This window comes from Salvia splendens, chromosome 6 (assembly GCF_004379255.2).
Source record: "Salvia splendens isolate huo1 chromosome 6, SspV2, whole genome shotgun sequence".
NCBI classification, from domain to species: Eukaryota; Viridiplantae; Streptophyta; class Magnoliopsida; order Lamiales; family Lamiaceae; genus Salvia; species Salvia splendens.
The window spans coordinates 35,335,266-35,358,322 of NC_056037.1; the positions used below are offsets into that span (position 1 = coordinate 35,335,266).

Below are 23,057 nucleotides of genomic sequence, written 5' to 3' on the forward strand. Positions count from 1 at the left end.
GTCCCGCTTTATATATTGCAACAATTTATAAAAAGTGTTTAAAATCAATTCAGCCCAAACTAATAAATTTTGTTAGCAAATAATACTAATTTAACAATATATGCTGAAAGTTACAAATTAAGTAGTGATGTAGGAGAAAATTAAAAACAGTGGCAGAATCAGACGATAACACAACACATTTTCAATCTAACTGCATACGTAAAGGTGCCTATTTTAAGCACATTATTTGCGCCAAAAATACACAATTACCGAATTTTGATCTTGATCAATAAATGCATTTTGCTTGCATGAAAAACCCTTTTTTTCATTCGTTAACCAACTTCTTCTTCTTCGTCCCTTGACCTTCTTTTCTTTTCTCTCCAGCTCTTGAATCTCAATTATTCATGCCCTACAAATTAACGTTTCTTCACAACTTTCTTCAACCATTCCCTTTTCCACTCGTATCACAATGTTTGACGGGTTGTTGAAAAGCAAGTTTTTTTCCAAATGGTAAGATTAGTTTTTATGCCGATTTTGGTTTGTGTGTGTGTGTGTGTGAATTTTCTGATAACAATTTTTTGTGTTGTTTTTTTTTTCTTGGAAAAATGTAGCAAGTCGGATATTAAGCTGACACGGACACGAATCGCGATTATAACGAAAAAGAGAAATGCAACACAGAAATATCTGAGGAATGATGTTGCTGATCTGCTTAGAAATGGATTGGATACTAACGCCTTTAACAGGGTAATAATCTCTCTCTCTCTCTCTCTCTGTGTGTGTGTGTGTGTGTTTAGTAGCTTTGATTTTGTTTATTTGATCAATTTTTGGTTCTTGCATCATCTTGGATTCTGACTGAAGATGGGTTTCTAGCTACAATCTTGAAAGAAATTCTCAAAGAAATTTTCCTATTTCAGTGTGAACTATGATCTTGTTCTTGATAAAAACAAATTGCTGAATATTTCCCCAAATAAGGGATTTGCAACTTTTGGAGGATTTGGTTGCAAGTATGGCTGTTAGAGAGTTTGCTGTGCAGAAAAGTTTGGTGCATACTGTCCTCTGCTGGTGATATGAATGATGGGAATTTAACAAAGAATTTCTGTGAGAAAATTTGAAAAAGGTGATGAAAGAAAGATGAGAGTTTGATAGAGCAACTCTTTTGATCAAGTAAATTGGATTTGGTTTGAGATTTGATCCACTTTTGATAAAGCTCATTGTTTAACTTGTCCTTAATCATAAGTTAGTTTTAGGATAAGGACAGTGATTTTTCTTAGTAGTTGTTGGTTGTGAGAACCTTATGCGACTACATTAAGTATAAATCATGTAGGGAATGTGAGGTTCCTAATCTTAATAATGAATGATCGATATGTCAATTTACATAGACATTCTTATGATTGATAGAGCTGTTTTCGACGTGTAAACAGGTTGGAGGGCTGCTTGCTGATATGAACAAGTCTCAGTGTTACAAGTTAATTGATGAGTATTGTGAACATCTCTCGAATAATCTTCCTGCCATGAACAAACAGAGGTATGATTAGTGAAATGCCGTTAAGCCACATGTTCTTCTATAGACATTTTTAAGTTTCTATGTATCACGGAACTGAATAAAGGATCATTCTGAGCAGTGAATGCCCCGAAGAGTGCAGAGAAGCTGCAGCGTCGTTGGCGTTTGCAGCAGCAAGATTTGCTGATCTGCCAGAGCTGCGTGAGCTGAGGACGTTGTTTGCTGAGAGATATGTGAAGTCCTTGGACTATTACGTCAACAAACAGGTATTTAACAGATGGCTTATTCATATCTGGTTCACCATTTGACAGACTTCCTTTACTCAGCAAAGTAAAACTGAATGTGTTTTGTTTAGTTCACTGAGATGTTGACGGCGCATCCTCCCTCAAATGATATGAAGCTTCAGTTATTGCAAGAAATAGCTGCAGAAGCTGGCTTAAATGCATATGATAAGGTATCATTCTGAAGTAATAACACTCATAAAATCCAACAATAATTTGTGTGGAGTCTTGCTTTATGCACCTGTGATTGTGCTGAGGTTGGCTGCATTTTTAAGATTTGAAACCTAACCATCTCTCTTTGGTGAAATCTCCAACTCGGTTGCAGAGTGTGGATAAAGTTAGGACAGCTGCGAAGCCTAAGGAGGATGATGAAGACGAGAGTGTGGTTGACAATGTGCTTACAGGTAATAAGCCGATGGGGAAATCAGCGAGGACAAGACTCACTAAGCCTCCACCAGTGCAGGAGGTTGCTGTAGGTGATGAGAATGAGAAGGTGGTGAACATAGAAAACGTGGCACAAGGTCGAAGGACCTTGAGATTCTTTAATGGTGGTGGCGGCCATAGAGACGAAGAAGAGAAGACGATGGACAGGCTTCTAAGGCACTACAGTATGAAAAAGGGATCAAATAAAACTGACAAATCAGAAAAAGAGGCAAAGCTAAGGAGTCAAGATGGTCCAACCAGAGCATCGTCTCTTCCTGTCGAGCCAATGGGTCCCACGGACACTGAGCATCCTCGGGCTGCATCATGCCATCTGGACCTAATGAATGCCAACGTTCATGTGCACCCCAAGCTGCCCGACTACGATGAATTTGTGGCTCGGCTTGCTGCTTTTAGAGAAAAATGAGCCGTGTGTGAAGCATTCATATCATTCTTTCTTGTTTGAGGTTAAGGTTCTGGTGATATATCTCATTCACCTTCTTCACCTTTCATATTCATATTCTTTATCAACTTTTGGAGCTATTATAACATTTTTATCATGTTGGCACCCTCAATCAGAACAATTTTTTTAGATTAATATGTTTTTATATGGTTTTCTCTGGTTTGTAGTATTTCTAACTTTAAAACCTGAGATGAATAATGATCTTAATTCTTAAATTAATTAGTCATTTGAGAAAAATTATAAGTAGTAGTAATAACTGAGTTCCTATATAAATTAAATTTTAAACTAATTATAAAAGCAAAGCAATAAAGAAAAGAAAGAAAGCAAAGAAAGAAAGCAAAGAAACAGAAAACAAAATGGAAGGCGGAGAAAGCGTAGCGCCGCCGGTAGCGGCGGAAGAAGAAGGCGGCAATTTACAGGAGGAGCAAGTAATGAGTGAGGTTCACCTTGGGTGCCCACCAAATCACTCCGGGCCTCACATTTCCCGCTTCACCATCTCTCTTCCACCTCGTTAGGGTTTTTCTACGTTTCTCTTCAATTTGTTCTCTTAAATAGGATAACAAGGTGGTGCATCTTAAAATTTCAACTTTATCTGCAACTATGTTGATTGAGCGTTTTTTTCCTTTTTGATTCTTTTTGCAATTATGCAGGAGTTGAAGCGATTGACGATCGTATGAATTTAGTGCGCGGGAAAGTCTATGAAGTTGATGAAGATGGAGATTTGGTTGTAACTCGACGAAGTATGCTTTCTTTTCCAATCTCAATCTATGTTTTTTTCTGTTCATTCATTTTGCTCGACTGTAATTTTTAGTTCATTTCATTTTACCTACTACTTTGTACTTACAGCTCCAGCCAGAATAATTGACTGATAGGTAAAAGAATAGAGGATGCTAAAAATTGATTGTGTTAATTTAGTCTTTAATTTGCAGAACCTTTGAAGGATTCTTTTGTTATCTTTGTACAGCATAGCATCACTTCTTCAATACCAAGAGTTGGACTCCAGGTAACAAAGCCATTGGCATCTTCACGGATATATGATGCTTGTACATTTTTTACGTCATTCTAATACGAGTTTCTCCTAATTTAGGTTTGGAGAGCAGAATTGGTTCTAGCTGACTTTGTGCTGCATATGACATATAATAAGTCATCCGGTTTTGATGGGGTTGTTGCAGTCGAGCTTGGTTCTGGCACTGGTAAAGTTTCTTATGCTTAGTTTTGGTGAGTTGTAGAGAGTACTTGTCTTGTCTTGTGTTGTTTGCGGGGCCATCTCTGAACGCGAGTTGGACGTCGGATAAGGAGATTGTATTGCTGCTTGTTTGACTGGATTTTCTTTCGTTTCTTTGCCAGGGTTAGTCGGAATGTTACTTTCCCGTGCTGCTAATACTGTATTCATAACTGGTATGAGACTTGAACTACTAATACCCGTTTCTTTCCTATGACATCTGTTCTTTATATTGGACTAGTGTTTAAGAATATTGACATGATATAAGCGACTAGACTGTGTGCTCGTTTTCTGGGAATCACAGTTTCACATACTGATGATTTCATTCAAATTTAATGAAGGGAGGGAGTAAGGGTTGGTTGTATATATGCTAAGCTGTACTGCTCAAGGTGAAATGGGTAGTGTATAAGATGTGGAGTCGCCTTATGTTTAGAATGGAAGAGAAAATATACACAGTAGATGGCTTGGACACATTAGGTTAGTTGTCACGTTCTTGGTTGCATCAGCATGTGGGTGCACATTTCTTGTTATCTGATTTAAGTTATAAATGTTTTGGATGTGATTTGTTGGTAAACTGTTATTACCTCTCTATTATAGATAAAGGTGATGAAGTACTTGAAAACTGTGCCAAGAATGTTAATCTTAATGCTGGAAACTTCCACCACGAGGCTTCTATCTATGTACGTGAACTGGATTGGAACCATCCCTGGCCACCAGTGGTTGTGGCGGATCCTCCATCTAAACAGAGGTAGCAAGCAGTTATATTTGAAAGTCTAATGGAATTGTGAGGACTGACCGACTGAGGTTTAGTTGTATTATTGCTTCACATTCTTTTTTTCCGCTTATCTTGTCTATAACTGATTTTATCAATATCTCATAAAGCAAATGACTTATCTTGTGCAGCTTTGGTTGGATCTCATCAGAGCTGGAAAAGCTTCAGAGTGCTTCTTTGCTCTTAGCTGCTGATGTTATCTACAGTGACGACTTAACTGATGCCTTCTTCAGTTGTTTAGAAGCAATCATGTCCAGTGGTTCAGAAAAGGTAAATTGAACTGTGGGGAATGGCCGTTTCAGAAGGTCGTATAGCGACTGTAGACATTGTTTTCATTCATAAGCAGTAAGATGACGAGCCTCTTTATTCTAGAGGACTTCCTGAAACGGAGGTTATTTTATAATAAAAGAAATCCTCTAAATTCAAAATCTGAAATTCTCTAATACTAATGCTTCAGGTATAATCTCTGAGTTCAGATAAGAATGTAAATGTTTTTGTGCATTAGAAATGAGATTGAGTTAGGAAAGATATAATACTGAAATGTGTTACGTTAAGCTGTCATCATGAACATGTTTCAGATTATTATTTGCACCAATATAACTATGATTATATCTGTTAATGAGTGACATTTGTTTCTCTTAATTTTAAAATTAGTTGCCAAACTTTGTATACTGGTGTTTCTGGGGCCTATATGAAAATTGAAGGAATATATTGTATAGGTGCTATTCCTTGCTCTGGAGAAGCGATACAACTTCTCCATCGATGATCTTGATGTTGTTGCAAATGGCTACTCACACTTTCGAAGTTATCTTAAAGTCGAGGAAGGTGAGAATCGTTTTCTATCCTCTTCCGCCCCACTCGTCAACCCGAAATTCTCACTTTGCGATTGTTGATGCAGAGGAGGGGGATGCTCTTGAAACTGAATTTCCACAGAGATTTGTCGGTAGGCCGATAAACCTGGAAGAGATTCCTCAGTACGTGCACGAGTACGAACGTGGAAACGACGTAGAGATTTGGAAGATTAGATATACTGGGCCCAAGCGTTGAATCTATCTGGTAATTCTATAATGTCACACTTGCTATTCTATTCCTAGAAAGCTTGGCATGTTATAGAAAAGCATAATAGAGAAATGGTGGGTTGTGGCTGTCACATGCAATGCAAGCCTTAGAAGGTCGGCTCAAAAAGTCACTTTATTTCAGCATCAAAAGGACATTGATGCCTTTTCTTTGTTTGCTTTTTGTCTTCAAAAAGAGATTGAAATTGTTGGTGAGTACATGAATATTAATAGGAGTTTGTTTAGAATCTTTAGATAGAAAGATTTGGGAATGGCCACAAACTACATGTGTTTCAACCATGTATTTGATTTAAATTCGAACAATTATATCTATATGCTCGCTCACACTCTAGCAAACAATGAGGAGGTGCTATCGAGGAAATGTTGTATCCTATAGAATGGAGAAGGGCATGAAATGTAGGGCAGAGCATTCAATTTCCGAATTGAAAATTTTTCCAATTTGATGATCCAATGCGAAAAATTCAAAATTTTATGAAAAATCAATATGATCTGGCTTGAATTTCCTGAAAATCAATAATAATAGACTAACCCTCAAAAGATTAATCAATATCAAATTTGGCTAATCTTTAATTAGGCTGATTAGTTTAACTAATTACTAATTTAATGTATCATAAATTATAAATAATAAATTTAATTATTTATCTGTTTTGTTATTAATCCACGATCACCTAATCTTAAAATTAGGCTGATTAGTTTAAGTAAAATATGGTACATTTAATTATTTATCTGTTTTATTACTAATTCACACTACCCTCTAAATTGTGCGCCTAGCCCCGGTTAAAGGGAGTACATAGTATTTTTAGTGATTCCTATTATTGAAATTTGCGTCTACGTTTATCATTCTAGGCCGGTTATTATATTAACAAAAAACCATTTCTTTAGTTATATGATATGAAAATATTCTAAATTTCAACGTAACGTTTAAAGGAAAGAAACCTAGACAGTTTAAATGATAATATACACATCTTTTTAAATTTAAAAGAATTAATGAAGCAAAATGTAAAATTACTTAACATTCTACACATTTTACAACATTCCTAAAACATTTCAATGATGACTCATTATTAACTGTTCTAAAACATCAATGATGACTCAATGATGACACAGTTAATTACTCCTAATTGCTGTAATAAACACAGATTACTACGGCGGAGGCAGCCACAGCTCAGATTTGTAGCTACAGCTTTATTACTGCTTTATTCCACTCCTTTTTTACTGCTTTATTCCACTCCAACGTCGTCGTTTCCTGCTCTCCTTTGCTTCAGCTTCACACTCATCCCAATTTTGATTCGCTCAACTGGGAAAACAAAAGCAGGGGAAAAAAGCGCAAACAGTTGATCTGCATCCATAAAACCCCCAATTTCCTCCCCAATTTCAGCCGTTTTTCACTCGCATTGCTTTTTTGTGTGTTATTCGACTAGCCGGAGATCGCAATGGGTTGCACGCAGTCGAAGATCGAAAACGAAGAGGCTGTCAACCGATGCAAGGAGCGCAAGCAGCACATGGAGCGCGCCGTCACGGCGAGGAACAAGTTCGCCGCCGCGCATTCTGCTCACGTCATGTCCTTGAAGAATACCGGCGCCGCCCTCAGCGATTTCGCTCAGGGCGAGGCAATTTACCCCTCCTCCACTGCCGCCGCCGCCGCCGCTTCGCCCTCCGCCGCAATCGGGAGTGCCGCCCCGCCGCCGCCTCCGCCACTGCCTCACTCTTACGAGAATTTCGCCCCTCCACCACCTCCGCCGCTCGATTCGTTCCCAAACAATTCGCCGCTCCAGCGCGCCGCTACCATGCCGGAATTCGTGATCCCCCGCCCCGGCAACAATCACAATTACGAGGATCCGATAATGGAGGAAGAAAACGAAGAGGATGACGAATTGGAGAGTAGCCATAGCTTGAAACGGCGTAGTAAGAGTAGTAAGAGTGCGGGTGGAGGTGGGACCTCACCTCCTGAGGATGTACAAGACAAGGTTTTACATCAGCAGCAGCAGCAGCGGCCGCCTCCTCCTCCGCCGAATTCGATGTCTTGGGATTACTTTTTCGGAACTGACAACATTCCAGGACCAACGTTAGCGGATGTGGAGGAGAACAGTGTTGAGAGAGAGGAGATGGAAAGGAATATGCTTTCAGAAAGGGCAAGAAGAAAGGAAATGGAAATGGCGAAGGCTGCTTCCAAAGCAGAGCCGGTGGAGAAGGTGAGTGATCTTCCTCTGCAGCCACCGCCACCAGAAGCTGCAATGGCAGCAGCCACGGCTGGGAAGAGAGCAAAACAAGTGGTTCTACCGGCTGAGGGAAAGAAGAAGAGCGGGGCTATCATGAGCCTCGTTCAGATTTTTGTTGATCTTGATGATTGTTTTCTTAAGGCTTCTGAGAGTGCACATGATGTTTCTCGAATGCTTGAGGCAACCCGCTTGCATTATCACTCAAATTTTGCAGATAAAAGAGGTATTAAGGGTCATTATAGTTGGAATTTAATGTTCTTTGTACAAGAATAGTTCTGCTTTGATGAATTCATGATTGTGGACTTTTTGTTCTTGCTACAAGAGCTTATAGTGATGACAGTCTCACCTTAGTAGTAGTGTTTTGTTTGTACACATGAATCCTAAATTATTCAAGCAAGTATTAAGTATGTGTTTCTTCATTGGCAGGGAACATTAATCATTCAGAAAGAGTGATGCGTGTTATTACTTGGAATCGGTCCTTTAGAGGTTTGGCAAATCCTGATGATGGTTTAGATGATTTTGATTCGGAGGAGCATGAAACTCATGCAACAGTGTTGGACAAGATGCTGGCATGGGAGAAAAAGCTTTATGATGAAGTGAAGGTATCATCTTGCTTCCATCTTGTTACTAATTTTCCGTCATTTTGTAGGTATTGAGTTTGTGAATTTGTTTCTGTGGGAAAAAAGTATCTGGTTTTTCTTTGCTGACCGAAGTTCAGTTCTTTTTTACTAGGAACATCATTGCTGGTTTGACTGGTTTCTCTTGATATGGTCCTTATGTATTCACATCCTAGGTTTATGCCTTTTAAAAATAAATCAACTGCCAGAGTTTCAGCTGACTGTGGAAATTGGCTTTGTCTTGGCTTGTGGTCCTAACTCCTGAGTAAATGGCAATCTTATGATAATTCAGCTGACTGTGGAAATTGTTTGTTTAAACATTAAGATGCGGAAGCAGTTGTGTAGCATGACCTTGTTCATTTGGTAATGGAATAAAACTTACATTTGTGGTTTCACATTTAGATTCTAAATACAAACTGCAATGATATATGTATATATTTTTGACTTGCCATTACTTGCAGTAAACCCCATAACCTGAAACAAAACTGTGAGCAGAAAACTCTACAGTAGTATTACTTATTGATGGAATCAAAATAATTAAGTTCTTGCAGTTTGTAGACGGATAGAATTACTCCATTTTCCTTTTTTATGTTTAATCCAATCTGGAATTATTTGTTGTCCTTTTTGTTTGGTGATAATAGGCAGGAGAGCAGATGAAACTTGAATATCAAAGAAAGGTGGCCTCATTGAATAAGTTGAAGAAACGCAGTTCAAACACAGATGGATTGGAGAGAATGAAGGCATCGGTTAGCCATCTGCATACTAGATATATAGTTGACATGCAGTCCATGGATTCCACTGTTTCAGAAATTAATCGTCTACGTGATGAACAACTCTATCCAAAACTTGTTGCCCTTGTTGATGCGTGAGTTCTCAACCATTTCGTTGTAGAAACTAATGATCTCTGTGTCTGTCCATGCTCATTTGAGAGACTGTCGTTAGCTTTTGTTGTGTGAGACTGTCATCAAATGTGACAGTTAAATTTTCGTCTTCTTTCTTAATGACTTAACAATCTGAATTGTTTTTTTCAGGATGGCTACAATGTGGGAGACAATCAGAATACACAATGAGAACCAATCCAAGATTGTTCAAGCATTGAGGTATCTTGACATCTCCCAAGCTCCAAAAGAAACGACTGAACACCACCATGAGTGCACGCGCCAATTAGGTGGTGTGGTTCAGGAATGGTTTACAAATTTCAGTGAACTCATGGGCCAGCAAAAAGAATATATCAAAGCACTCAACCACTGGTTGAAGCTAAACCTCATTCCAATAGACACAAACTGGAAGGAGAAAGTCTCATCTCCCGGTCGACCTCAAAACCCCCCTATTCAGACGCTCCTCCAAGCCTGGCAAGAATACCTAGACAAGCTCCCCGATGAGCCAGCAAGAGCGACTATCAACAACTTTGCAGCCACAATAAAGACTATATGGCAGTATCAAGTGGAAGAGCTGGACTACAAAAACAAATGTGCAGAAGCCCGAAAGGACCTCATCAGAAAAACCCGAGATTTTGAGAGTTGGTACAACAAGCAAATGCAGAAGAGATCACCTGCTGATGACATGGATCCAGAGAGGGCAATGGATCAGAATCATATTGCTGACAGGCAACTCGCAGTTGAAGCTGCAAAGCAGAAATTGGAGGATGCAGAAGAATCTTATCAGAAGCAATGTGTTCAAGTTAGAGATAAGTCCTTCATGAGTCTGAAGAGCCAATTGCCCGAACTCTTTAGGGCACTTTCCGATTTTTCTCTTGTCTCCTCGGATATGTACAGTCATTTGAGTGGCATTGCGCATTCGCGAAGCAGGAATGGTGTATCCTAACGACGACTTCGTCTCTTTCTTTCTGCTGTGAGCCCCCTTCCTGCACATGCAACTTTTCCTCATGTATTTTACAAATAATTAACCACTTAGATGTGTTTTGTTGTGAAATATTGTTACATCCTATTTATTTACTCCTTGAGTGTATAGCCAAGAGATAGTATTGTGCGTTGATTCATTCATATATATGCAATGTATGTTGCTAAATTATTTGCTGCAAGGAAAGACCTGTATGCTGTTGTTTAGTTATGTATTTATTCAGTTATGCTATATAGACATAATTTATTTGAAGTAAGGATAGGTGTATGGCAAGACAACCTCTTATTTAATTCCATTCGTCTTTGTATTTCTAATCATTGTATATGCACCAAAATAGTAATTCGTCAAAAAATGAGTCAACTTTCGAAGCAGATGATTGGCAACAAATTTTCCAGCACATAAATGGAGATGAGTTGTCTAAACAATCAAAGCCAACTTAATGCCAAATGCGATTTAGAAATTATTCTGTTTATTAACGTAATATAATCAAAATCATAACAATTCTTACATATAATTGAACTTTTGCAAAAATGGTCAAAATGGAAAAGGTTAACTTTTGTGAAAATGGAAAAAATTAACACTTAAAACCAATTTTTTATCCATTAGTCATTCGCAACATTAATTGATCTGTAAGCAAAATGGACCCCAATAAGAGTCACATGTTGATACATTAATTTATATACCAATTTTTGCTGTAAAAATGGACAAAGTATCCTTCCCCTCTGTCTCTCTCTAACCGTCTAATGTCGTGATTACAAATTTACAACAGCGAAATTGTCTACATTTAATTTTACAATATTTACAAAAGTTATAATTATATATATCATGATTGGTCAATGGTGAGACAACCTCTCATTTAATTCCACTCATCTTTTTATTCATACCCCAAAACATTAGTAATTCGTCAACAAATGAGTCAACTTTCGATAAATGATTAAAAACAAATGAGTCAATTTAGAATTTATTGTATGTTATTAACATAATAAAATCAAAATCATATATAATTCAACCTTTTTTTTTTGAACAATTCAACTTTCTTAAAAATGATAAAAATGGAAAAAAAATTAACATTTAAAATCAAATTTTGATTAACAATTAGTCATTCACAATATTAATTGATCTGTTGCAATAAGGAAAATGGACCCCAGTAAGAGTCACATAGATTGATACTTTACACCATTTTTTTTGTAAAATTGCCTTAAAATGAAATGTGTTTGTTAACTCCAAAAACCCTTCACCTACGTATAAAGAAAACAATCTATTTATATAGAAAATACTAACTACGAGAACGATCATTATAGAATTCAAGATGTAACACACAAAAAAAAATCTCCATGTGTTAAAAATGGATACACCAATACAAGATTTGATCATGCTCAAAGTTCACTCAAGGCATGAGATAGCTTGAGTAATTGCCAATTTTACCCCTCAAAAGTTGTCATGTGCCACTCTCATCCATTAATGTTATATTGCACATAACCAACCAAACATAAGATTCATTGAATACCAAGGATCACATATACATAGTAACAAGAAAAAGAGCCAAATTCCTATCTCCACACTCATCACTCACTATATATTCCCCACTCACTAAACACACACACACACACACAGAGAGACTATTCAAGAATGGATGAAGAGCCCTGGTTGAGCCATGAAAATGCCTGCTGGCCGAGAACCCACTCGAGCCTAAAATACGACCGGTTCGCGCACTACAACGCTGGTGCAAGAAGATCAAAAGCTCCCATTTGGAGGCAGATTTGGAGGAAGTTCAGGAAAGAGAAGAAGAGAATCTTTGGTTGTTCTAACTCAATGAGGTTCACCTATGATCCACATTCTTACTCACAAAACTTTGATCAAGGCCCTCTTTCCGCCGATGATCATCACCTTCTTTTTACATCCTTCTCCGCTCGTTTTGCCGTTCCATCAAGAATCCTTCATAATCCTAGATTCATGGTTTAGTTTCATCACTTTTCCATCCAAGAAATAATAATAATAAAAAAAAAGTTTGGTATGGGAATCTACATTTTTCTTGTTTTTTTGTGTTATATTACATGCTTTAATTTGATATTCCTTGATTATTTGGAACCATGTTGACGTTTTATAATTGTGTTGATGTTGATGCAACCAAGTGTTTTACACAGGCAGATCGAATCAAGATTAAAGTATGTTGCTGGATTTAAAAAATTGTGATTAAACTAAGTGAGTTTTTAAATGATTAATTAATTGAGTATCGAATCATCTAAGTTTTGCGTAATGTGGAGAAAGTTTGGATTGGGATTGGGATTGGGATTTTAGTTTTCGCTTGTGGATTTAATTCATCTTAATTAGGGGGCAAGATATTAGAGTTAACTAATTTTGTATGAAATGTAAATAATTTACTAAAAACTTTTTTGTATACTAAAATTTCTTTGTTAATAATTGATTAAAACTCAAGTATAAGGTAATTAAGATCTCGTATTTATTAATAGTTTTTTTGTTCATCAAAAGGAATTGAAAGGATATGAAAATGTGTAAAGAATAAACCAACCAAATTAGATATTGGATCTTTATTCATAGTAATGTTTTTTATAATAGAAATTCAATTAGGAATGGTTGATTAAATTTCAGAGGGGTCGATCTGCAATTACTGAATATTAGTGGGGCGTTTGCAGACAAGAGAGTGAAATCAGCCGAAACGATTGACTTAAATAGTATTGAAACTGAATTGTTAATTGGGTGGTAACGGTAATGGAAAATTAAATTTATAGTACTATTATTATTCACATTGGATTCCCTTTTTGTCGAATTAATTAATTAGTGTTGGTTAGTCCATTTAAATGCTGATCATAATTTTTCCCTTTTTAAGAATTCGGTGATTGAAAGTTGGTTCATTGTATGCAATTTAATTTTCCGTTTAGGTTGTTGGGAGTGGGTGAGGTTTAAATACCATATGAGATTTGAATTAAAATAGTGTTTATTGATAGATAGATAATAGATGGATGGTCGTCAATGATAAATTCTGTGACAATATTTTATTAAAGAAATTAATGTTATAGTTTTTGAATAAAATGCTTTGCGATCAAAATCCTTTGATTGCTAAGAGCATCCACAATGGTCTAGGACCTCCCATAGCCCTCACATAGCATTCTCACTGCCACATCATCAAGCACTAAAATCCTCTTGTCACATCATCTGGACATGCAACTGGACATCAAATAGCCCTCACATAGCCTATCCACATCACTAATAACAATTATATAAATTTAATTTACAATTGTAGCAACATACGGAATTTAATGTACGAGATAAATACAGGAAAATTGAATAATACTATTAAAATTTCAAAAAGTACAATAATTTTTAAAAAAATACATTTAAAAAAATTACATAAATTTAAATAAAAACTAATGTCTTCCAATCATCCGCGCCCACAACTCTTCAATTAAATCCTTTTGGAGTCGAATATGAGCCTCAAAAATGACGTCCAGAGCGGTATATATAGTGTCTTCGAAAAAAAAAATTAAATTCTGACGCCGATCCGGGGCCTACAATGGCGCCGTGAGGATCGGCGTTAGAACCGGCGTCACCACACGAATCGGCATGGGTACGCCGAAATTGACGCCGATTTCGCCGACGCCGGTCGCAATGGTTCGGCGTCAGAACCTGCGTCGGCGAAAAATCGGGGTCGCGGTTTTGACTCCTCCATTGCTGATGCTCTAATTGCATCACCAAAGGACTTGTCTGTTGGAATCATGTATTGGCTAATAAAAATTTTATATTTACTCATGCATATGTTCATCAATACATCGATACATCTTTTTTACTTGCTGCACTTTCGTCACTAATCTATGTAAATCTAGGTAAATATTTTCCTGTCTATTGATATATGTAAGTAAACCCTGCATTTTCTTGTCTTAATCATTCCTTTCAATGATTGAGAATCATTAAACATGGGTTTATATTAAACTTGTAAGTTGGTGGCAGGATTTTGCAAACAAATACATGTGGAGGAATTAAATATATGGTGAAGAATATGGACTATATATAATACATATAATTGAATTACAAAATTATGAGCTTAATTAGTTTATTAGGATCATTTTGCATAATATAGATAACAAGTAGCTATATAAATGTGTTTTTTTATCGGTCTGCAGACTGAATCCATGTTTATACACAACCATGTACCTTCCATGTGGAACTCAAGAAAATCAGGAGATTCATAATTATAGTACTCCCTCCGTCCCATACTACTCGCACTTTTCATTTTAGGTCGTAAATTTGGGATTGATTTTTTTGTGTAATTAAAAAAGAATTTTAGGTGTAATGAGACATCATTTAATAAAAGAGCTCTTAACTTAAACTAACATATTAATTAAATGCATTAATTCTAACTTAAATTATAAATAGTGTAAGGACTTTGTGATGAGTCGAAAAGCAAACGTGCGAGTAGCACGGGACGGAGGGAGTAAATCATAGTATCAGATATGAATGCAAGTTGTCTTGTTAGAAGTCAAGCTATCATAAATGAGATAATTATATACTCCCTTCGTCCCATTAAAGATGACACTTTCTTTTTTTGTTTGTCCCATCCAAGATGACTCATTTTTATAAATGGAAACACATTTATCTCTACTTTATTCTTTCTCTCTTATTTTACTCTCTCCACTCAACACACAAAATAAAATTGCATAAAACTTTATGCCATCCAAGGAAGGGGTCATCTGCCTTGGGACGGAGGGAGTACTATATTTGATTGAAATTTCATTACTCCTTTTCAACTTGTTGTTTTTGTGGATGGCTGAAAAGGTTAATTATATTATTATGTTTGTGTTATTTATAATGTCATTTCAATGTAATATCCTATTGGGACATCCTACTGTTACGGTTACCAAAATATAATTCTTATATTTTGAATTTTTTATTTGGATTAATTTGGATCTTACTGTTCCTTAAACTAGTATTTTTATAGTATAAGGTTAGAATCAACCAATCACAATAGTCGAAAAAGAAAAAGAAAGAAATAGAGAGAAGTGGTTTTTGCAACTACAATTAGTTAGACTGGATCACTGAATTTTTATTCTTCAATGTGTCTTTATCAAAAACTGGTGATGTGCCATTGTCAAAATCAAAGAGGATGAATTGGTGGCATGTTCTGTAGGATTAAATGCTCAACCGATTTGCAGTTTTATTGATGACTTGATATTTTGCATTTAAGACTGTAATCAAACACTAACTATGCTAATTTTGGCTCAATTTACCTAATTGGCATTATGGTGGGTTGGCAATTGAAACATAAAAAATAAATATAATAATATCTCACATTGGCGTACACAAAGAGCTTAATCCACTATATAATTCTCATGGACCTCTCTTCTTATCACCAATTGGTTTTAAGATGAAACCCATGGATTTCTATCATGGTATCAGAGCGGGTCGCCGACTGTGGGTCATATTTAACTGACCCAGCAGTAGATCTGGGCTGAAACCGAAAAAAATGATTGACCCAGCAGTATAACTGTGCTGAAAATTTGGGCCAGTGGTCCAACCGATCGAAAAAAAGATTGGGCCGATTGTCCAATCGATCATAAAAAAGTCCAACCCCTCCAAGATTCACCTTGAAGGGTTTGAGGGAGGGTGGATTGGGCCGATTGTCCAATCGATCATAAAAAAATCCAACCCCTCCAAGATTCACCTTGAAGGGTTTGAGGGAGGGTGTTGGCAATTGAAATATAAAAAATGAATATAATAATATCTCACATTGATGTACACAAAGAGTTTAATCCACTATATAAGTTTCATGAGTCTCTCCTCTTATCACCAATTGGTTTTAAGATGGAACCCATGAATTCTATAATGGTGAATAGGCAAAGAACATTCTCTGAAGCACGCACCACATTGAGGATAAGATTTTATGTATTATGCCCCAAATCCAACAAATTGTGGTGGAAAGCAATGAGTGAAGTTAGTGCCACACACACTGTAAGAGGACCCAAATTGCAAGTTTTAGACAAGAAAGAATTTATGTCAAATCATACCAAACCATCAAGTAGAGAAAGGCTAACTCCTAATACATTAATTAGTAGCATCAAACTTTCCAACAAAACTGTATTAACAAACACTTAAAATGGACCATCACTTTAGAATTCTTTTCAGCACCATGAAGTCATGAACTGCACTACCCCTACTCTTTTACAAGTTACATCTAAAAAAACCATCTTTGCTGCTAGGATTCACCGACAAAATTATCATTACACAACTACTATACTATAGTAGTAGTTGGCGAAGTTCACATTCTCACGAACTTAAGAAGAAAAAAACAACAAGAAGAAAGAAATGGATCCACATCAATAGGGAGTACTACTTTTTGTGTTATTGTCTTTATGGTTATCGGTGAAATGTGACCACATATTCAGTTTTGTTGTTGTGGTTCTATTTATTATTGTTATTAGTTATTCCCTCCATCCTATAATAATTGTCATTCTTATTATGCACACAGGTTTTAAGAAATATAAAAAAAAGTTGATTGGAAAAGTTAGTGGGATGTGAGACCCATTTTTTTATATTGGTTTTATAATAAAATGTGAGTGAAGTGAGTTAGTGGAATGTGGTAAAAATGAAGTGTAACAATTATTGTGGGACGGACTGAAATGAAGAAGATTGACAATTATTGTGGGAGGGAGTAGATGCGTTAATCTTAAGTTTAATGGGTTACAACAAACTTGTTAGGCTATCACCACGCATAGAGCGAGAGCTAGGGTGTACCGTGTATTTAAATGCTTGATTTGAGATTAGTTAAAAATTAAAATTAGGATTAAGTTTCGTGACTATCAAATAATTTTTAATTTGATTTAAAAATTAAATGAATCACGTCGGAAAATGAAGAAGATTTGGATATGGTTGTGTCCAGATTCTGGATCCGACCCGTTACCTCTGCAAATTGATATTGGTTTAATTAAATTAAATTGGCGGAATTAATCGGTTGTTTCATGAAATGAAATCAAACAAATTAGTATTCCTAGATCGATCGATTATCAGTTATCACATTCGAATAATTGTGATTCCAAATACGTCCACAGATTTTCTAATTTTAATATGGGAAATTGGGTATCACGTATTTTAAAATTAAATTAATTGCAAGTATCTACAACTGCTGTTTATAAACGTATGATGATACTTTGTTTTTGAGGTTATCGACTTGAGGTTTAGTTATTTCAGTATCAATGAACCAAATATTTGGACGTAGTTATGTAACATGTGTTTCAATGTTTGAATACAAACACCAAGTTAAAATAGGGCATTAGCCATTAAGGGAGCAGTATTCTGGTGAGGATCACCTAATCCACTAATCCTAATTCATTCATACTCCACACTCACAACAAACTAAAATGGACCCACCATCACTTATTAAATTGTTCATATTTTTAAGATTATTTTATTTTGTTGGAGTGTGAAGTAGGAATGAATTAGGATCAGTGGATTAGGATCCTTACCGATTCTCATTTGATTAGATTTTGAAGTTATAATGGAAATAAGAAAACAAAGTCTATTCCTCAACAATTTCCAACTGAAGTAATATTGGACCTATAAATTATTGGGAAAATCCCAAATCGTCAGGACAAAAAAACTCTATTAAGGGACCAAGCCCATGCAAACAGAAGTGAGTAGCATATGTTTAAGAAATGTGGGAAATGGGAATTGAAAATATTAGTGAGACGTTTACTTACTATTTATGAGAATATGAGAAAAATAAATTTATAGAATATAAAATTTACTTACTACTTATAATAAAAATAAAATAAAATATTTATTGACGAACATACCAAAATAACATAACTAAGACTTTAAAAGGATGTTATAATTGTTAACAAGTCAAGTTATGGGGCGGGATATCCGACACGGGTATCGAGTAATCCCGATATGTTATGGGGCGGGTATTGGAAAAACAAATTTGGCTTAAATCGGGTACGGGTACCCAGGGTACCACCCCCAATACCATTCGTGGCCTCGGGGGGTTATAAATATTACGGGTACATTGGTAGAAATAAATAATAATTTCTTTTATTATTGTATAGCATATGATTCTTATTTCAAAGAATGGGCATTATTTTGAAATCCAGTGAGCACATTCAGAAATCAGATTGATAGCTATAATCATTCAAAACATATAATATCACATGCATAGAGTGTTAAATTGACATAATTAAATTTCACATTGTATGTGTCTCCGTATATTATTTCAAATTCTCAAACAATAAAATAGATATTCATAGATATTCAAAGGAATATTTCCGAAATTTTAACAAATCATTTACAGTAAATATTACTATTACAATTACTTACCTATCTATATTTTTGGTCAATAGAAAAACGTCAATTATTATTATGTAGTGTAATTCATTCATAATTTAATGCCGCTGACAATATTATATCTTCTTAATTGTTTTTATTCACCATCTCCAAAAATCTAACTATAAATATGACGACTAGTCTCTAATTCCAAACTCTTTTAGTTTTTATAATTTAATTTTTTTTTGGGAGAAAGAAAAAATGTCATCGCCATTCCCAAAATCGCTGAAAAATTACCTCTCAAAAATCACAAGCCCTAGCAAACAATCCCCCCTGAGACGGCAGAAAACGCCGTCGATCACCGCCGGCGACGGCGGTGATCTGTCGGATGTCGACAAAAGCCTATTCGAGGACTTCGGATCGCTCTACCGAGAGGAGTACGAAGAAGGAAGGTCGGTTCCGCTGGATTCGCTCCGCGGATCGGGGCGGTTTTTCGTGGAAACCGGCTCGTCGAGGAGCTCGCGGATAACCGACGACATGTTCTCCTCCTCCGCCGCCGCATCCCCTACGAACGAGGCCTCGTCGACATCGGAGGAGCAGGCGGGCGGTGACTTGGCGCCGGAGGATTTCGCGGTGCTGCATATGGACGCGGCGGATCCGTACGATGCCTTCCGGCAGTCGATGCTGGAGATGGTGGAGGCGAGGATCGATCTTAATCGGAGTGTGGATTGGAAGTTTCTAGAAGAGCTGCTGTTTTGCTATTTCGATATGAATAAAAGGAAATCTCGTAGGCATATTCTGCGTGCTTTCGTTGATGTGGTCGTGTTTTTGAGACAGATCTCCGGCGAATCTGCGGAAAGTCTGCCGCCGGTGGATAATGGAGATTTGGATGAGGAGATGTAATGCATGCATGAAATGTGGTGAAGAGTCTAAGTTAAAAATTAAGTTAAGAAAAAAATTGTAACGACTTCGTGTAAGAAAAAAATGGCATCTTTCGCTAATGTGAATGTCATCTTTATTCGAAAATAATGTCATAAAATAACATACTATAACATCTCTTATTTAGAATGTCATTTATAGTTGTATATAAATCATTTTATGCTAATTTGAAGGCCATTTCGAGCTATAAGTATGGTATGTTGGCAATTAAATACACATAAATTAATAGTATTGTATATATGGGCAGTTAAAATATAAACAAAATGAATTGATTTTAAAAAATTATCACAAACTAGTACTCCTACTCCGTACGCCTATAGACTAAAAGTCTAAGAAATACTAAGAGATTAAAAAATAAAGATATCATGCATGTGTTTTTTTGAGAATGCAACCTTAATAAAGATATTATAATTAAAACTAAAATTATAATAATATTATTATTAATTTAATCTTAGCATCAGCTTACTTGTGGTTCCATCCTTGGTTAATGATCTTTCGCTAATGTGAATGTCATCATTCACAAATACTATATATTAACATGCATAAAAATAGTATAGCATTTCCGGACTAGATCCATCAATTATCAATTTCGAATCAATGTAATTTCAAATACGCCTTCAAATTAGTTTTCAAGCTATATTTTTCAAATAGGACAATAAAGAAAAATTAAAATTTATAATTTAATATTTTAATTTTAAAAGTAATAGGATAAAATTTGCCAAACTTCATGATTTAAATGGCTATTATCCCTAATTAACATTATGGGTATACTATATGCTAGTAGAAATAAATAGTAAATAATTGTACTTTATTATAGTACTACTTATTTCAAAGAATGGGCGCATTATTTTGAAATCCAGTGATTTAGATAGCTATAATCATTTAAAACATATAAATCAGATGCATATAAATATACTCCATAATTTTAAATTGTCATGATTAAATTTTAACTAGCTCATTGTATGTATGTTTGTAAATTAATTCAGTTTCTCAAATAATACAGTTATAGGTATTCATAATTGTATAAAAAGCAGAAAAGGAGTATTGACGAAATTCTCACAATAGATATACAGTATAAATTCTCATTACAGTTGCTTACTTACTTCATAATTTAGTGCCGCTGACAGTATTATCCCCTCTTAAGTCTTAATTAATTTTGATTATTCATCATCGAAAAAGATCTCACTATATATATGAGTCTATGACGACTCTCTAATTCCAAACTCTTTCTTAACCTAAATTAATGTTATTATTTTTGTAAAAATGGAAAAAATGTTACTTCCATATGTTATTTTTTGTAAGAAGGATAAAATGCGAAAGCCATTCCCTAAAACGCTGCAAAACTACCTCTCAAAACTCACAAGCCCTATCAAACCGAAGATCACCTCCGTAAAGGAGAAGGAAGACGACGGCGACGAAATCCTATTCGAGAATTTCATATCGCTCTACCGAGAGGAGTACGAAGAAGGAAGCTCACTTCCGCTGCTACAGAACAATCTCAGCGGATCGGGGCAGATTTGCGACCAATCCGGCTCGCAAATTAAAACTGACGACATGGTCTCCGCCTCCCCTACGTCGACGTCGGAGGGAGGTGACTTGGCGCCGGAGGATTTGATCATGCTGCTGATCGACTCGCCGGATCCGTACGATGTGTTGCGGCAGTCGATTCTGGAGATGGTGGAGGCGAGGATCGAGCTTAATCGGAGTGTGGATTGGAAGTTTCTAGAAGAGCTGATGTTTTGTTATTTCGATATGAACGATAAGGAATCTCATAGGCGTATTCTGCAAGCTTTCGTGGATGTCATCGTGTTTTTGAAACAGAACTCGGCGATTCTCCGGCTAGTCTGCCTCCGCTGAATGACGGAGATTTCTTTGTATATTATTAATACTACTGTGAATGGAAAATTGGCTCTTCTTAATTATAGCTAACATAATTGAAAAATGTTTGTTGACGAAATAAAATCACAAAAATGTTTTTTTTTCAATGAACGCAGCGAGTATAAATGATAGGCCCTGCAAATTTTATCAGCGGGTTTCGGGTATACCCGACCCCGACCCCGACCCAATACCCGACGGACCTGAAACCCGAAATTATGGGTTTGGGTACGGGTTTGGGTTGTTAATGTTAGAATTTTTTGGATTTAGGGTACCCGATTAAACCCGAATAATTATGTATTTGTGATAAATAATTTTATTTAGTATAGGTTGCTTTGACATTTTATTGTTCTATTATCTCGACTTTAATAGTTCTTTACATATGTGTTATGTTCATGTTGCATTATTTATATTCTTACTTTTCATCTTTTGAAAATTTATAGTTATGCTTTCTACATTTTATTTACATGTTCATTTAATTTCTTAAAAAATTATTTTAATCTCTTTTATGTTTCAATTTATGCCAAAAAATTCTTTATTTTAAAATTAAGTAGTGTCTATTTGTCTAATGTCTATTTTATATAGAGAAAGCTAAAATATTAGAAGTTTAGAATTGAAGTTTAGACTTTCAATAATAGTCAATAAATAGTACTAATATTGTGTTATTTTTAATAATTTCTATTCTCATCACAATATAATTTATATAAAAGAATAAATTTGAAATATAATAATTTCGGGTTTATGATATTTTGGTACCCGTACCCGCATCGGGTATTAGGGTACCCGAATTCACATACGGGTCGGGTATTGAGTATGATATATTTGAGATTTCTATATTAATTTTATATTTATCCTTGTTACGTTGAATGTGTCCAATCAAATCTTTTGTGTTTTACGTATAAGATTTCAGATTCTATTGACCATATATTCATTCATCTAATTAATATTACCTGCCAAATACCTATGATATTTTGTGTGTGTAGCAAATATTTTAAATAAAAGATTTAATAAAGTTAATTAATCTCTAAAATCACTAACTTATCCCTTGTAGTGAAACTTAATCTCATAATTAGCCTCTAAACATCAAATATTTATTTACCTCAAGTAATATGCCTAAATTAATTATGCGTGACATATATATAGCACAAGATTAATTTATATGCTAAATTAATCGTATTATGTTATATAAATCAATTTGTCAATATTACTAAAATCAAATTATGTCTTACTCTAATATGATTCTAAAACCTCTATTTGGTTATAAAAATAACATAATCTAAATATCCTTATAATTCGATAACTCATAATTTCCTAAGGTTTAATATCGTAGAAAAATCCATTTTTGGGTATTACGTCGTGCGACTATTTATTGCTCATGCAATCTTATATGATGATATGGCTGCAATTTTGTTTCAGTATAAAAGTACATGAAATAAATGGAAATGTGATATAAATATAATTATCGTTTTGAAATATTATATACCCAGGACTCGTCGTGCATTACCGATAGGTTAAAAATATTATAGCCCTCAACAATATAGTAATTGAAATTACCGATAGGT

The 23,057-nt window shown here is 35.5% G+C and overlaps 5 protein-coding genes across 6 annotated transcripts; all 5 read left to right on the forward strand.

Annotated features, from left to right (window-relative positions):
* The first annotated feature begins 373 nt into the window (after positions 1-373).
* Positions 374-2,754, forward strand: LOC121807573. The gene is made up of 6 exons (XM_042207842.1): positions 374-489; positions 591-723; positions 1,401-1,504; positions 1,602-1,746; positions 1,836-1,934; positions 2,087-2,754. Exons 1-6 carry the CDS (start codon positions 449-451, stop codon positions 2,606-2,608), a joined length of 1,044 nt encoding a protein of 347 aa, XP_042063776.1. The 5' UTR covers positions 374-448; the 3' UTR covers positions 2,609-2,754.
* Positions 2,755-2,967: 213 nt separating this feature from the next.
* Positions 2,968-6,026, forward strand: LOC121806348 (methyltransferase-like protein 22). Of its 2 annotated transcripts, none has more exons than XM_042206355.1 (9): positions 2,968-3,154; positions 3,295-3,384; positions 3,574-3,647; positions 3,732-3,837; positions 3,992-4,042; positions 4,464-4,614; positions 4,770-4,908; positions 5,358-5,463; positions 5,537-6,026. In XM_042206355.1, the coding sequence occupies exons 1-9, from the start codon at positions 3,001-3,003 to the stop codon at positions 5,683-5,685; spliced, it is 1,020 nt and encodes a 339-aa protein (XP_042062289.1). In that variant the 5' UTR covers positions 2,968-3,000; the 3' UTR covers positions 5,686-6,026. The 2 variants fall into 2 exon arrangements, with proteins under 2 accessions (XP_042062289.1, XP_042062290.1); XM_042206356.1 differs by having other exon boundaries at positions 3,017-3,208.
* Positions 6,027-6,907: 881 nt separating this feature from the next.
* LOC121806689 (protein ROLLING AND ERECT LEAF 2-like) lies at positions 6,908-10,641 on the forward strand. Its single transcript, XM_042206810.1, has 4 exons — positions 6,908-8,156; positions 8,360-8,535; positions 9,192-9,415; positions 9,582-10,641. The coding sequence occupies exons 1-4, from the start codon at positions 7,148-7,150 to the stop codon at positions 10,372-10,374; spliced, it is 2,202 nt and encodes a 733-aa protein (XP_042062744.1). The 5' UTR covers positions 6,908-7,147; the 3' UTR covers positions 10,375-10,641.
* An 8,301-nt stretch (positions 10,642-18,942) lies between these two features.
* On the forward strand, positions 18,943-19,584 carry LOC121809188 (transcription repressor OFP13-like). Its single transcript, XM_042209729.1, has one exon. The coding sequence runs from the start codon at positions 18,943-18,945 to the stop codon at positions 19,582-19,584; it is 642 nt and encodes a 213-aa protein (XP_042065663.1).
* A 1,347-nt stretch (positions 19,585-20,931) lies between these two features.
* LOC121809189 (transcription repressor OFP14-like) lies at positions 20,932-21,477 on the forward strand. The gene has a single exon (XM_042209730.1). It carries the CDS (start codon positions 20,932-20,934, stop codon positions 21,475-21,477), a length of 546 nt encoding a protein of 181 aa, XP_042065664.1.
* The last annotated feature ends 1,580 nt before the right edge of the window (positions 21,478-23,057 follow it).

What these genes read in the sequence shown, in the direction of transcription:
- LOC121807573 (XM_042207842.1), top strand. Translation starts at nt 449, where the DNA reads ATGTTTGACGGGTTGTTGAAAAGCAAGTTTTTTTCCAAATG. An exon ending in AGCAAGTTTTTTTCCAAATG is followed by an intron (nt 490 to 590) that starts GTAAGATTAGTT and finishes GGAAAAATGTAG; the next exon opens with CAAGTCGGATATTAAGCTGA. An exon ending in ACTATTACGTCAACAAACAG is followed by an intron (nt 1,747 to 1,835) that starts GTATTTAACAGA and finishes TGTTTTGTTTAG; the next exon opens with TTCACTGAGATGTTGACGGC.
- LOC121806348 (XM_042206355.1), top strand. Translation starts at nt 3,001, where the DNA reads ATGGAAGGCGGAGAAAGCGTAGCGCCGCCGGTAGCGGCGGAAGAAGAA. An exon ending in CACCATCTCTCTTCCACCTC is followed by an intron (nt 3,155 to 3,294) that starts GTTAGGGTTTTT and finishes GCAATTATGCAG; the next exon opens with GAGTTGAAGCGATTGACGAT. An exon ending in GATCCTCCATCTAAACAGAG is followed by an intron (nt 4,615 to 4,769) that starts GTAGCAAGCAGT and finishes TATCTTGTGCAG; the next exon opens with CTTTGGTTGGATCTCATCAG.
- LOC121806689 (XM_042206810.1), top strand. Translation starts at nt 7,148, where the DNA reads ATGGGTTGCACGCAGTCGAAGATCGAAAACGAAGAGGCTGTCAACCGA. An exon ending in AGCTTTATGATGAAGTGAAG is followed by an intron (nt 8,536 to 9,191) that starts GTATCATCTTGC and finishes TGGTGATAATAG; the next exon opens with GCAGGAGAGCAGATGAAACT. An exon ending in CTTGTTGCCCTTGTTGATGC is followed by an intron (nt 9,416 to 9,581) that starts GTGAGTTCTCAA and finishes TGTTTTTTTCAG; the next exon opens with GATGGCTACAATGTGGGAGA.
- LOC121809188 (XM_042209729.1), top strand. Translation starts at nt 18,943, where the DNA reads ATGTCATCGCCATTCCCAAAATCGCTGAAAAATTACCTCTCAAAAATC.
- LOC121809189 (XM_042209730.1), top strand. Translation starts at nt 20,932, where the DNA reads ATGCGAAAGCCATTCCCTAAAACGCTGCAAAACTACCTCTCAAAACTC.